The sequence below is a fragment of the Pimephales promelas genome, chromosome 17 (assembly GCF_988280905.1).
Source record: "Pimephales promelas chromosome 17, fPimPro1.hap1.1, whole genome shotgun sequence".
NCBI classification, from domain to species: Eukaryota; Metazoa; Chordata; class Actinopteri; order Cypriniformes; family Leuciscidae; genus Pimephales; species Pimephales promelas.
In genome coordinates, this window is record NC_142785.1 from 20,902,159 (window position 1) to 20,917,635 (window position 15,477).

Consider the following 15,477-nt stretch of genomic DNA (forward strand, 5'->3'; position numbering starts at 1 on the left):
AGTGAAGCAGTGAAGAGACCATATCTTTAAATCTAAACGGGTTAAATTGTAAACTAAAATGCAGGCCTGCATTATCTTATTAAACAATTAGAAATAAGTAAAAGTGAGTTAACTGTAGCCTCATTATAGGAGCTGTTTATGCAACCCTCATGCATGTTGGGTCATCACATGATTGATTTATGGCAGTGTGGGGCGAAGAAGGGGCCTGTCTTTAGCAGAGGACAAAGTTTAGAGGAGATACAGCTTACTGACTTCATTCTCAAAGGTCCTCACACGTGACACTCTCAACATGAATCTCGCAGGTTTAGAGTCATGCAAAATTGAATATTTTATTTCATTTATTATGAATTCATTTATTTTTACGTTATGCCAAATACATTTATAGAAACCACTTGCACTTATCCACTTATTTATTGCAGACATGGAATACATGCATTTTCTTCAATGTAATTATCAAATGTTAATGTGGTGGCGCAGATGTGTCAGTGTGCCATGTTCAAGTTGTGTGCCATGATTTTCCACATAACTACAACTCAGATTTGAAACCATGGACGAAATAATGGATGAAGACCCAGCAGGTCCATTCGGGGAATGTACCAACCCGTGGCCCCACCCTGCCAGACTAAGTTTTCTGAATTTTCTGAAATTTTCTTAAACAAGTTTCTTAAAAACAAGTACTTTAGTACTTTTACTTAAGTAGATATCTGACTGTAGCACTTTTACTCGAGTAAAATTTAGCAAGGGGTATCTGTACGTTTACTCAAGTAATAAAGCTGTGTACTATGTCCACCTCTGGGGCAGACAAAAGTAAGTCATTGAGAACCCAAAACTGTGTCAATGGTTAGGGTTAGAGTTATGGCCCTGATCCCAAATCACACAAATTTAGGAATTATTTGTATCAAATACAAATACTTGAACCAAGAGTATGTCAGTATGCCACAGAATGTCTAAAAGTCAATGCAGTTTGCCAGTAAAGATGGTGCATATTTACTCAGGAATAATGGGAAGAGAATGGTTTATGATTTCATGAGTTGTTCTTATCAGACTAGATAAAGTACAGTGCTATATAAGTCTATAAGTCTACTACAGAGAGGACCTGCTTTGAGGACCTTGCTTCCATTATTTGCACAAGTCGAGTATATGCATTATATTACAGGAAGCTAACACCTGCAATCAGGGTGGTTTTGTCTTACAAAAGCTTTAATCAAATCATATTTAACAAGCTCCTGAAGGCAGTATACTATTCTGTTGAACCGTATAGTGACAGATGTTTTCATGGCTTTATGGACAGGAAGAAAGTAGTGCAACCCATAAAGCGGGTGTTTTTAAACAACAAACTTCCTCTTGACATGTGTAATGTACTGTTAGTATTCAACAAAAACAAACACAACCAGACTTGATCTAATAAAGTTTATTTTCTTAAAAATGACCAGTTTCTGTTCTTTTCTAGGAAATTAAACCATTTTAAAATCCATACTAGCATCTACATAATGGTTATTGAAGACTTCACAATATATTAAGTCTAGATGTTATGGTACACATGCATAAAATTCAGGCTGCATGAGAAGCCACAGTCACCACATTACACATAGATGGAGTTTGAGGGGCAAAAAGACAATGGGGCTGTAGAGATACTTGTCTCAGCTTTAAAGAGGCCAGAAGCCTCTGATATAACCAACTCCAGCAAGGCTTTTCAAAATCAGCATCATACTTAAAACAGGCACAAGTCAGGCCATGGGCCCAAAAGAATGCAATAAAATAGTCAGGATGCACTTTTAACAGTGATGCTATGACCACATGAACAAAAATTAACTGGTTCAGGGATTGTTTTAATAGAAATCTTTTCTTTACATTCTCTGTAAGATTAATGGTCAAACATGTTTCAGAATTCTTTGGGCCCTTAGTTAACACTTCAAACCGCTTGGAGATGAAAGCTCCAAATACTAAGAAAGGGAGGGTGAGAAAGTTATATACAATAGGCAAAAATAACCCTTTTCTAATAATGGCAGCAACAAAGGTGATGCAAACATTTCTGAAAATGCACGACCGCAAGTTCCACACATCAATCACTCACATAAAAGAATTTAACTTTAAAGAAGTCATCTCATTAAAAAGAAAAAAAAAATGCTGGAGGACAATTTAGTGTTCGTTTTCTGATCTTTTCTTTGTTATTCCTCTTTCACAGAAAGAACTTATATGCTGAGACATGTGTATGATTACAGCAAGCCTAATGTGTGCTAACAAAAAAATATTAATAACAATAATAATATATAATAAAATAAAAGACATTCAAATACAGTAAGATTTTTTTTGCCTGAAAATATAAAACTACATGAGAAAGCATTAAAATCATATTTGTAGATCAGAATAACATATTAACATATTTAAAATAAAAAAGCAAGTGCTAATCACATTGTTTTTTTTTGTTTGTTTGTTTTTTTTGTTAATTTTTTTATATCATACATATATTTCAGCACATCTGCTGTCAAAAACAAAAAAACAAAACAAAACAAAAAAAAGTCGCCGGGGAGCCATATTGGTATGGCTCTGCCTCTAATCTGAGGAACCGCAATCTGTAGCTCCTAGTGGCTCCGGTCGCGGTCACATCTGTACATAAACTGCAGCAGAACTTGTCTTGAATCTCCACATGGAACTGAAGTTGCACAGGGCAGGGCGCACAGCGTAGGGCTATACGATTGGAAGGACCAAACAAAGTCTACTCCAGTCCCTTCCCAAACACCAACACTGTGGCACCCACCTCCATAATCTCCATAATCCTGAGTCAACATATTGCTTCACAATATTTCACTCTTCAAAATCATCCATCACGCTCCCAAGCAGATGTGGAGAGAACTCCTTGCATTCTCAGTTAGCAATATACAGGAGTGTCTGCACACAGTACTGAGGCAGCTTTACACGGTTTCAGAGAGTTCTGCATTTCACCTTTCCAAAGATAGTTTCTCTTAAAATGATTAATTCAAAGTCTGACATCTTTTGTTATCCACACACTTTGCACACCAGGTCTCACTGGCCCAGAAACGGCAGGCGCTCTGGATTTGTAGGCAGGTAAGATAAAGACCAGGGTGCTGTGATGAAGGATGAGCTCGCTCTCAGTTGTGCTGTAATGTGTTGGATTCTATGGGAGGTGCCGAGTCATACAGAGTGTCCGTGTCATGGGTCGGCTCTCCGGCCAATGTGCAAGGATTGGACAATGTACCCGCGCCACAGTCACAAAAAAACCTAGATGGGAGAGATTTTAAAACGGATTAGAGCAGAATCTCTCCGTGCGCTAAAAATGACAGAAAATGTTTAATTCTGCAATTCACCAGGAACTATAACTTTTTTTGTGGATTTAAACAAAAAAAACAATACTTTTTTGACTGTTAAAGGCATTTACAGTTACAATTTCTATTCTTGAAATTGTAATATTTTACTGTATTTTTGGAGAGCATAAAAGAATACACAGAGAAGTATATTGCACTGACCTATCATGCCGTATAAACTCCACATCATGCCCTTGGTGGCACTTCTTGATACAATTCACACAAATTGCATTCCGGTCTGTTGTGTTACAGGTGTGACACCTATTGGAAAAGAAAGGAACATGGTGAAATACAACCATTACTGTTGGTTTTCAAAGCAGACTGCCTGCCTTCTGATTACCTGTAGAAATCGTGCATGGGGTAGCTGGTGTAACTGGAAATCTTGTACAGGCACTGACCTCTGCTCACTGCCTTTTCTATGGCATCCTGATTGTTCATGATTTTATTATCTAGAAAGTTATGAAAAAGATGTATATTACATATATTATATATTATTAAATTGTTAAAATGAGAAAGACAGTCAGTTAGACGTTTACCTTTCATTGTAACATTGACACCGGAGGCTAGAAATAAGCCTCCAAATCTATTGTTGAATATTTGATTGCCTTCCAAAGTCGCCGTTGCATGGTTTGTGATTTCAATGCCTAAAGTGGGGGACGGAGAGAGTGTTATTTGAGCTAAATATTAGAACAACGGCACAAAAACTACACACAAATTTCAATTTCAAGAACTCCAGAATGTGCGTTTTATTCACAATAATTATAATAGCACTGTGTTTCATTATTTCACACCAAATTACCATTACATAAAACTTAAGACCACCACGGTGGCAGCATGTACGCACTTCTGACCTTAAACCTTCTACCGACCTGCAGCAAAGCCGTCAAATATCCGGTTCTTCCGCAGCACCGGGTGGCTGTTTGTGCTGATGAGAACACCAGCCTGTGCGTTCCTGAAGATGTCGTTCTCTTCCAACAACCCTGAATATGCATTTAAAGACATTGCTATAAGTTTATATCATAACGATTAAACATTACACGAAAAACAGCTTTTTTGGCAGATTAAACTCAGTTTTGAATAAAGGGTTTTCATTGGGGGATTAAATCACTAATTGTGTGATTTAGCACAAGAGAAACCTTGATCCGTGTCTAGGAATCTGTTCTGGTTACATTTCTCTACTTTAAGTCTTCATCAGCTGGCGTCACATTTCCTGCAATGTGCTCAAGCAGAAAGAAATTTTCCAATCCAATCTTACCCCTCCCGCCATTGAATATGCAAATACCCCCATCCCGTCCATCATGGATCTTATTCCTGCGCAGCGTGGGGTTGCTGTCCGTCTTAATCCACACCCCCGCCATGGCATTATCAAAGATCTCATTGTCCTCGATAAAACCCAGCCCTAAGAACAGACAAACAAATTATGTTAAACAAACAACAAGCAGAAATCTCTCTTACAACTGGCCACCCCAATATGACAGCTGACATCTGTAACCGTTTTCACAATTTACAGCATTACGGCTAAGGAAAGAACTTACTCATAAACAAGCTTCATAATGATTAAAAAGACAAATAGAACAAACAGAGAGGAAGTAGACAAAGAACTTGCCAGAATTGTAAACAAGGATGCCTCCATTTTGTCCACCCCAAATTTTGTTTCTTCTGATTTTCGGATTGCTTCCAGTTCTGTTTAAAAAAAAAGAAAAGAAAAAACAAAACCATCAATCTTTTACGTCCAAAAGGTATGCAATATAAAAATTCAGTAGACTTTTTTTTTTTTTTTTTTACAACCAAGACTCCTGAAATCCTATTTGTACCCGATACTTCCTGAAGAAGCCAGAATTCAATTACTTCATCCTTACCTGATCTGGACTCCAGAGTACATATGATTGTAGATATCATTATCTTCCAATACACCATGTCCATTGTCATAAAAATACACCCCAACCTTTTCAGAAAAAACAAACAAAATCAATATTAATAGGGAAGAATGAAGTTCAGATTATATCAAAAGAAGTTTTGAAGTTCCAAACCTGTTTTCCACTGTGTATCCTGTTCCTTCTGAGTACTGGCGTGCTTCCTGTGGTCACCCACACGCCGGCCAGAGTGTTGCTGTATACCTCATTTTCTTCTATTACACCCTGGCCCTTCTCATGCTACAAATAGAAATGGACAGTTACGCTATGACCAATGCATACTTACTGTACACACTTTTTTTGTTAGCATAATGTATAATGTATTTAAGTCAGCAGTGGTTTAAAATATTTGAGTAATTGTAATTAGTTAGTATACTTAAAGCTGCAGTCCGTAGCTTTTTATTACATCACATCTGTACACATAAAGAAGGAGTCTCGGCTAGTAGGCTATATTGCGTGTGAGGATGCCGGAGGTGGAGACTTATAGCCTTTTCTCACAGCACTTGATATAATTAAACTTATCAATTTGATGGCAGATCCAGAAAGGCTCAAATGACAATCACCAGTGACAACAGATTCACTCAAAAAACTTTTAGGCTACTCTGTAGTTTTACTGGTGTTTATCAAAGATATTAGCAATTTTTCCTCTCTTTACCCTAATACATTTCAGATGAGTAATGCAATTACTTGTTACATTTGCATGGCACCTAACTTTTTTTTTGCTTCAGTTGATGTCTGAAATAAAGCAATACTGTAAAAAAAATGTTAATAACGTAAAATACTACAATAAAAAAAAACTTTAATTGGTTAACAATAAGATTCCATAACCTTAGATCTAACCTTACATTCAAATGTAAACTTCACATTTGATACATTTTTGTTAAAAAAACATTTCTTTTTCTTTTCTGATCAGTTATGAACAATAGGGTTATGTTACATCTAATGTTGTTACATTACTTTAGTGTTGTGTTTTACCATGATGGTGTTTTGTGTGAATGACACCGAGCACCTTTTATATACATAGGCATTAACTTTCTCAGCATGTGGAAAAGCGGCTGATGAACTCTGATTCACCTTGTGACTCATCACCACCTGTTTTTGGTGGTATGGTTTTCAGGTACTGTTTACACCACTGCCAGTCAGATCATGTGCATGCTCACTCACCACATAGATTCCTCCATGCTGCCCGTCATGGATCTTGTTGTGCCGTACTATAGGACAGCTGTTCGTTCTGATCTGAATGCCAGCCAGGGCATTTCCATAAATATCATTTCCCTCAATGAGGCCCCTCCCATCTCCAAATATGTAAACGCCTCCTTGGTTTCCATTGAAGATGGCATTTCCCCTAGATTAAAAGCAGACATCTCATTTTATAGATAAATCAACAAGATAGATCAATCAATTGACAGTGAGCCGAGTGCTTAGCTCAGTACAATCGATACCCAAAATTGTTTTCAAGTTTAAAAATAACAATATAGATTTATACCAATAGGGCAGTGAAGACAAGGGAGACTGACCTTATTGTCGGGTCACTGTTGGAGGTGATCCACACGCCAGCAAAGTTATTGGCATAGATTTTGTTTTCTATGAACTGGCCTCGCCCTTTCTCGTGAACATAGATGCCCCCCGTTTGGCCGTGGTGGATCTCACAGCGTACCACAGTCGGGTTAGCATACGCTTTCACCTCAAACCCTGCAATCCTGTTCCTATGGATATTACAGCTCTCAAAGTAGCCCTGCAGAGGGAGACAAAGAGACAGAATTCAGCTCACTGCCTGCTGCCAAAAACAGATGAAATCTCTGATTGAACAAAAATTAGGTGCAATTACCATGCCATGGTCAAAGGTAAACACTCCTACATCTCTGCCATGGTGGATATGATTACGTCTGATGATAGGATTGCCATGGTTTTTTACCCAGATACCCGCAAGAGCATTGTTTGAGATTTCGTTATCTTCATAAATACCCTGTAACAACAGCACACAGGTAAAAAAAAAGTCTTGTCTGTAACTGTATTATCCACAATTTATGACTAACAATCAACACTGAGAAAACACAGATATTCAAAATGCAACATTTTTACAAGATGATTTGGCCAAAACATGATGGGAAAATAATCCGTTTGAGGAATAAGTCACAGTAAGCCTTGTAATTTAACTACTTTGTAACTAAAATTTGGATAAAAGTCCAAACAAAAATAAAAATGTATCATATGGCTTCAGAAGACTTATAATATAGTGCACAAGTCATATGAACAACTTAAGGAGCTTTTAATGTTTTTTCCTTCCATGTTTGTGGTTTGACAGTGTGATCCTTTTTTATGGAAAACAGTTGTGAGAGAAACTTAACAGTAAACAATGACAATTTCCATTTTGAACAGTTAATTTAATGCAGGTTTCTACCTGTGCATGATCAGTGATGTACAGTCCAACGTTTTCACAATCGCTGATGTTGCAGTGTTTAATGGTAGGTCCGGCACCCTGACCACTTACACACACAGCTGATCCCACTGCGCAGACAGAGAAAGGACCTCAATATATGCCGCGAACAGCAAGGTCATGAAATCAATTCTCATAGAACGTATACTAAGTTTGAATGCATTTCAAGTCAAATGAATGTGTGCCAAATTAACTGAATGCATGTCAAAAGGACTTCTCCCTCTTAATTCGTCGTGTTAATGAAACAAACATTAGGCTGAGGAGCAAAACAATCGTGCCACAAAGCATTAGATATGAAGAAAGCATCCATCCATGATGCCTAGTTACACAGATTAGACAACAGTATATAGTACCGTTTAAATGATTAGGGTCAGTAGTACTACATTTTTTCTTTTAAATTAATATGCAGCAAGGCTGCACAAAAGACATTTCTAGATTTCTATTTCAAATAAACACTGATGAATAGAAAGTTCAAAAGAACAAAGTATCCTGAAAAAAAGTATAACGGTTTCCACAAAAATGGAACGATTACGAATGATTAACTTTTACGAAATCCAAGTAAACAGATAACTTTTTTGCAGTAGCAAAAGACCTACGGCAAACAATAACCTTTAAAATTACTTTAAATACATATAATAACAATGAAGCAATTATAATTGGTTCATGTAAAGTATAAAAAGATCATATGGTTTTTTTAAACACTGTTAATATGCATTTTACATGTACTTTAGCGATCAACCTATGTCCATTATGCATTATAAAAAACAAACAAACAAGAAGGTGGCTGCCCGCACACTGAATTCAGTACAGACTACAGAAGTTTTATCAAAACTTGTGTGAAAATGAATTAACAACAAATGAACAGGAGCAAACGTTTCAGCACATTGCTATCTTCAGTCCCATCTTCATCATGAAGATTACAACTAATGTCCTATCTTCATCATGTATTACAACTAATGCCTGAAGAGGGCACCAAGGGCCTGGTGATTGTTGCCACACATGTGTCAAATCCTTTTTTAATATTGGCATTAAAATGTCCACTTAATATTTAATATTGGGACACTTCTTTATGATACAAATGCTACAGTCACTGCAATTTCTTTAACAAGAATATGTGGACATTAAACATTAATGTGGACATTAAAATCAAAGCGAGGTTTTAAACGTTTATAATTGCAATGAACCGTTTTAAATGACTTACAAATCTGAAGAAATGGCGCATATTGCATTGTTATGAGAAACCCAAACTCACAGCATTTGCAGAGATGGAGTTTAAAACGCGCTCCACGTATGTAAGTGACAACCATGCAACAAAAATGCAATGAAACAAAGCGAGTCAGATAACTTGACACGGATAAATTCCAATAGTTGATTTTTAAAAATTGAGTACTTGAATTTAATCAAGGAATCGTGACAGCACTAGTTGTCTTAATTGATAATACGAAATGTCAGCATACATTTCTTATCAGCATATTAGAATGGTTTTTGAAGGATCATGCGACACTGAAGACTGCTGAAAATTCAGCTTTGATTTCATAGAAATTAGATATAAATATACATTTAAAATGAAAAAACTAAATTATTTCACAATATTACATTTATATTATTTTTCCCCAGAATTTTTGTTCAAATAAAAGCAGCCTATGTGAGCGCAAGAAAGTTCTTCTAAAAATATTCTAACTGACCCCAAACTTTTGAACAGAAGTGTATTATGCTAGGGAAGCAGACGGTAGTGTAAATGAAGTGAACCTGTGCAGGTGCTGCGGATAACGCAGTGGTCGATATTGGGGCTGCAGTTAACCGTGATCTCCAAACAGTGGTGAGCATTATGGTGCTGTGCTGACTTATCATCAGGGTTGAACTGAATAAAAAAAAAAACTATATTGATTTGCTGCAATGCAATGATTAGAAATGAGCCAGCATTATCTAAAAGACACCATACAGTTTTTACAGCTTTACAGAAAAAGCTGTAAAAACTGTTACTCACCCTGATGGTCATGTAGCCCACATATGCATCTTCAGATCCCTCCATAAACACAAATGTTGAATCTCTAGTGTTTTCAATAACAACCTTGTCAGCTACCTTCCCTGAGGCTGAAAGGAAAGAAAACAGGGGTGTTAGTGACTTTAGTCAAAGTATGCAAGGTTAAACATTTTATGTTGTCGTCAAGGTTTTAAGTTAAAGGATATAGGTAGCAAAAACAGGGTCGTCAAGATTCACCTGCACCAATCATTGTGATGGGGGATTCGATGTAGATCCATTCATCTGTGTAAATGCCAGAATGCACAAATATCAGGCCATCAAAATGAGCCTCTTGCACCCCTCCAAGTGCATCCTCAATGGTGTCATAATACTGAAAACCAGAAAAGTGCTGTCATTACAATGAAGCTGAAAAATGAAAATGTCTGCTTTATTTAATTTTCTACAAAAAAAAAAAAAAAAAAAAATGAACTGCTGAAGCCAAAGATCCATACCAACATATTCTCTCTGCCTTTGTATCTGGCTGGATTACTATAAAAGTGTTCTGCAAAACCAGGCTTTACGTGTGCTCCTTTATACTGTGGAAAAGAAAAAGCAAAGACTTGATGAATACTTCATTTCTTGCATCTGTATTTAACATTTTTGATTGGTTCACCCAAGATGGACAGTTAACATGGTGCAAATGTGGCCTTAGTCACTTTCGAAGAGTACATCATTTTAACTGACAAATCACAAACAAAATGCATCAGACTGGAAAAATCATCTAAGCATTCACATCCATCCTGATTTAAAGAGGAAAATAGAAACGCAAGCTCTCATACCAACTGCTGAAAGCTCTCTTTCCATGGGTTTGGTTGCTCATACTCTTCCGGGTTGATCTGGTAGAACTTCCCCGGCTCTGGATGCATCATGGGTCGTGTGTACTCAAACACCTCCATGTATAGTCTTTTCCTGTAAAACACACAGACAGACAAAACAAACACAAAAGATATTACCTTAAGGAATAATATCTGAACCAATCCTATCCCAAACACTACTGTTCCATTTATTTATTTACCAAATAATTATTTTTTTCAGCAAGGAGGATGCATTGAATTAAATCAAAAGTGAGAGTAAAACTCAAGCATGGTTACAAAAACATAATTTTCTATTGATCAAAATATCCTGAAGAAATTACAGTTTCCACAACTGGTGTCAATGTTGACACTGAAGACTGGAATAATGGCTGGGGGAAAATCAGCTTTGCCATCACAGAAATATAATATGTTTAAAAATATATTAAAATAGAAAATTATTAGAGCTATCAAACGATTAATCGCATCCAAAATAAAAGTTTGTGTTTACATAATATATGTGGGTGCACTGTATAATTATTTTGTATGTATATATATATATATATATATATATAAATACACACACATGCATGTATATTTAAGAAAAAAAATTATATTTAAATCTATATAGAGTATATACATGAAAATATTTCTTTAATATATACAAGCATGCGTGTGTATTTATATAAATAAAATAATTATACACAGTGCACCCACATATATTATGTAAACACAAACTTTTATTTTGGATGCAATTAATCGCTTGACAGCCCTAAAAATTATTCTAACCTGTAAAAGATATTTCACAATGACCAAATAATGCAGCCTTGGTGATCATAAGAGACTTTTTTCATAAGACATTAAAAAAAAAAAAATAGTACAGGACTCAAACATTTGACCAGTAGTTTATACTGTTTTATAGTGTAAGCTGCAAACAAGACTGTTACCAAAAAGCCACAAGAGACAATTCTGTCAAGATTAGATGTTAGAAATGTCCAGTGTAAAAGCATTACACTCTTATATTCTTCTGATATTTAACATCTTTTTTGCAAACCATCTCCATTAGTGCAGTTTCCCTGTCATGATCATCATAACATAACTTATTAGGGAAACTACGACAATGCGCTGGTTGTCTCAATCTACTGGACCTCATTAGTATCCCACTTACAGCATGACACTACCCTTAACATTTTCTTCCATACTCCAATGAAAGTAATTAATGTACTTCTGCAAATCATTCTATCGTCAGTATGTAAATTCTCACCAGAGAATGGGATCATTTGCAAGCTCACTGAATCGCTTGCATACGCAGGCAGCCTGGCACAAGTCCTGCTCCAGCAGGTAGGAGAAGATCTTCAGAACGACTTCATCCGGAAGCTTCTCTTGGAGATACTGCTCCGCAGGGGCAGCTGAAACATTGTCAACAGGAGAAAAAAAAAATCTAAAGCAAACTGCTTGCTTGCAGAGCACACTTAATAGCAATAGTCCTTTGATAAGCATCAAATGATGCACTTAATGATCGAGACCAAAACTCCCCACTCACCTGGCAGGTCCTGGGATTTTCCCGACACTCTTGCACGTTTAGCTCTGTGACCGAAATTTTCTGTGGCTGAAGTGGAGGCTCCCTGTATCGCACAAATCAGACATTGACTTTATGAAGGGCTATTTGGATTCAAACATCTTTAGTAGGACCATCTCTATCAAAAGTGCAAACTAAACGGGGTTAGGCCTAGTTTATTTCAAGTGGCAAATCTTTACCTCCATACTGTTTTTTGTGGGGCACACGGTTCGTTTAGGCAACAGGGACTTTCTACGGAGTTGGTATGGACTGTTTTGAGCTCCTGGACCGGATTCTTCTGCAACCATATCTGCAGGGATGTCCTCATCTAGAGTGCATAGAAAGAAAAAGAAAACAATCCATTCAGCAAAACATATCTCAACCTGCCCTGCACAAGCTCAGACCCCAAGTTCCACCACAAACTCCTGATTTCCATGTTTGCAGGGAACATTGCAAAATGTGCCTGCAGGAACAAAACAGAAAATTGTTGGCTTTCTCCAAAAGCTTAGCAGTGCAGACAACATCTTTGCCCATCAGTCTTTGCCCAAAACACTGAATTTCCATAGTTCCAGAAAGCTTGCTTTTCCATTTCTTAACGCATTTAAGGAGTAAAAATCCTAAATGCCTTTTCCTTCTTTATACAATTAGTTTTGCAAATGTAAACACCATTATATGTTATCCATAAACCAAGAAAACGACTGCTATTCTTTATTCAGCTGCAAATGACTTACCTACCTACCTGTCAATACCTGGTGTACTGATCACCTGAGAGCCTTACGGTCTGTCCTTCCCTACAGCACAATTGGTACCTGGAGACAACATCCAAAAGTTAAAGATGAGAAGAGTAGCTAAAGCTTGACTCTAAACTGTCACGAATTGTATGGCAACTCACAGCTGACTGGTCCATCAATAGCAGACTTCATTGACAAGACGGCAAGGCAACAAAAAGTACATCAGGGCAAAATATCAACACAAAAGGAAATCCTTATCCGTTCAGCTTTGGCACTGGTCACGCTCTCTGCCTGCCTTGTGCCTACATATGCACCTAGTCAGTGTCCACATCCAAAACATCTAAAAACAAAACAGTATGGAGAAGATGCTCTTCCTTTTCACCAAAAACAGCATGCACAGATTAAAAAGAAAAGTGTGTATCCAAATAGGAACTTAGAACATCACACCCTTATGTAATACAAATGCAAATAGAACATCATTCTCCTTTCTAAAAGCCCAACTACCCTAACTAAGGAATATGTTGATGGTTTCAGGTGGTAATATAGTAATAGGATGGTGTATGTACAAAAAAAAAACATTTGGTACTTTTTAGTGTAAATGTTATATTAATATTAACTTTGAGAATATGACTGGTCCTTGGACTTAAATCAATGCATTGCTTAGGCTAAATTTCTACTTGATATGAAGAGTTCAGATGCAAAAGCCTCTAAATGCCATTTGAAATTTTCTTCTTTAATGATGATTTTTATCAAACTTGTATATTTAAGTTCAGTAATTTCACTTAAATAACAATTAATAGGTAATTATCATTGCCATTTAAGTGAAATTACTGAACTTAAATATACAAGTTGGATAAAAATCATCATTAAAGAACAAAATTTCAAATGGCATTTAGAGGCTTTTGCATCTGAACTCTTCATATAGTAATTGCAAACATCAGATCAAATGTAAACATTGAGGTAATCAAAATGCACTGATCACTACTTGTCTAAAATGAACCAATTAACCCCAATAACTGCTTAAAGAGCATGAAAAACTAACGCATTAACACTTCATCAATAGATTTTTTTAAAGACCAGAAAGCCTGTCAGTGGGGGGTCTGTAACCCAGCTAAACGTGGAAACAAAGGTTTCTGATTGATCATCGCAGAAGCACCTTCACCAGCAGAACCCAGGCCCGTGCAAATAGCATTTACAAACCAAACCAACAAAAATGACTATCTTACTATCTGTATGATAAATGTTCCACCACGCACATATCCTACACAAAGCAGCAAAGAGAGCCTTTATATTACCCCGTTTTCTCGCTGTGAGCTCAAGTGCGCAGCTACTTATGTTAGCTAGCATGCTACTTAGCAGTGTAAACAGTTAACTTCACAGCCTGTGCTTTCAAAGCTAACGAAACCCGAATCAACACAATGCAGTTGTAGATATTAATACGGTATCTACGATCTGGAAAGCAGCAACAGTGTTAGTATTTGGTGTAAATGGGCAATGCCATCAACTGTAGCTCAACACTGAATAACATTAACGTTACTAACAGCTAACATTACGCAGCGCAGATTTCCGTGCTTAAATCCACTGCTTATGTCTCTCTTCCACCTATAACCCAAGACAGATAACTTATACCAGACATAAACACTTGCTCATCTTGTTTCTAGGTTTAAAGTTAACCAGGAAAGATGACTAGTGCGTTGAAAGCTAGCCGTTTACGATTAGGGCTCGTGAAGCCCAAACAAAGCGCGGCCTGGCCTAATATATATGCGCCTCGACGCTCTGCACACAAGCCCTTTTAATCAGGCCGTGCGGCTTCGGAGTGGCCGTGTCGGGTCAGACAGATTAAGTACCGTATACGACATGGTACAACACTGCAGCGTTGTAGAATATAAGGTCCCCGTCTTACCTCTTTCTGCGTTGTTTCTTTCCGGCTGCACCGGGCGCGGCCTCGACACTCGCCTGGGTCTCCTGCTGCTCGCTCTGACGGAGTTCATTTGGCGAGGTGACTTTACCCAGAAAAAATACGCTTCCCTCGAACCTTATTCTGGTGTTATTAGCATTTACACAAATCTCTGGTCTGAAACAAGTCAAATCACCCGTCTACGCCGAAAAATGACACCAACCCTAGACAATTTTTCTTATTCGGGGTGTTGTTGGTGTGTTTTTTTCGGACAGCTCCCCCTGTGCTGAGCTCCGTGTCTCTCTCTCTTTCTCTCTAGCAGGAGGAGCCATTATCATGGACACGGAGAACGTGCACAAGGGGGCACCACTGATATTCAGCAAGAGTAACATTGAAAAATTGCTTTTAAATATTGATCCTCCAATTTTGGAAAAGTTGGTGCCATGACACATTACAACTGTCAAAAAGCTTTTCCTGATGATAAAAAAAATAGGCAGAATTGATCTCGGACCTAGGCTGATCAAGATAGCAAAAAGTGGGTTATTGTTATGGCTTTACATGTTGAACAGACCTATCTTAAACCAGCAAAATATCTTATTCTGGTTTAAGAAGTTTGCATTAGACAAACTCACCTGAATACATTACTCGTATCAATCAATTAATTAATAAATTAAATGGTCTTAGAACTGAATGAAATGTGTACTTTTTTCTGCTTAGCTTTAATTACCAGGTAAACTATATAGCATGAATTTAAATTTTTTTTTTTATCTTTTAATTATATATTTTTTCCAAATATGAATACCC

At 37.1% G+C, this 15,477-nt stretch overlaps 1 protein-coding gene across 3 annotated transcripts; it reads right to left on the reverse strand.

Annotated features, from left to right (window-relative positions):
* Positions 1-1,396: 1,396 nt before the first annotated feature.
* Positions 1,397-14,990, reverse strand: fbxo11b (F-box protein 11b). Of its 3 annotated transcripts, XM_039661435.2 has the most exons (24): positions 14,680-14,990; positions 12,938-13,116; positions 12,785-12,854; positions 12,246-12,373; positions 12,031-12,112; positions 11,752-11,896; positions 10,476-10,605; positions 10,149-10,232; positions 9,895-10,027; positions 9,661-9,767; positions 9,423-9,534; positions 7,638-7,744; positions 7,065-7,202; positions 6,754-6,971; positions 6,401-6,581; positions 5,354-5,476; positions 5,183-5,268; positions 4,930-5,006; positions 4,579-4,722; positions 4,193-4,303; positions 3,860-3,967; positions 3,664-3,772; positions 3,486-3,584; positions 1,397-3,240 (listed from the first exon to the last, which is right to left on the reverse strand). In XM_039661435.2, the coding sequence occupies exons 4-24, from the start codon at positions 12,351-12,353 to the stop codon at positions 3,111-3,113; spliced, it is 2,532 nt and encodes an 843-aa protein (XP_039517369.1). In that variant the 5' UTR covers positions 12,354-12,373; positions 12,785-12,854; positions 12,938-13,116; positions 14,680-14,990; the 3' UTR covers positions 1,397-3,110. The 3 variants fall into 3 exon arrangements, with proteins under 3 accessions (XP_039517369.1, XP_039517368.1, XP_039517367.1); XM_039661434.2 differs by lacking the exon at positions 12,938-13,116 and having other exon boundaries at positions 14,680-14,748; XM_039661433.2 differs by lacking the exons at positions 12,785-12,854; positions 12,938-13,116 and having other exon boundaries at positions 14,680-14,989.
* Between the last annotated feature and the right edge of the window lie 487 nt (positions 14,991-15,477).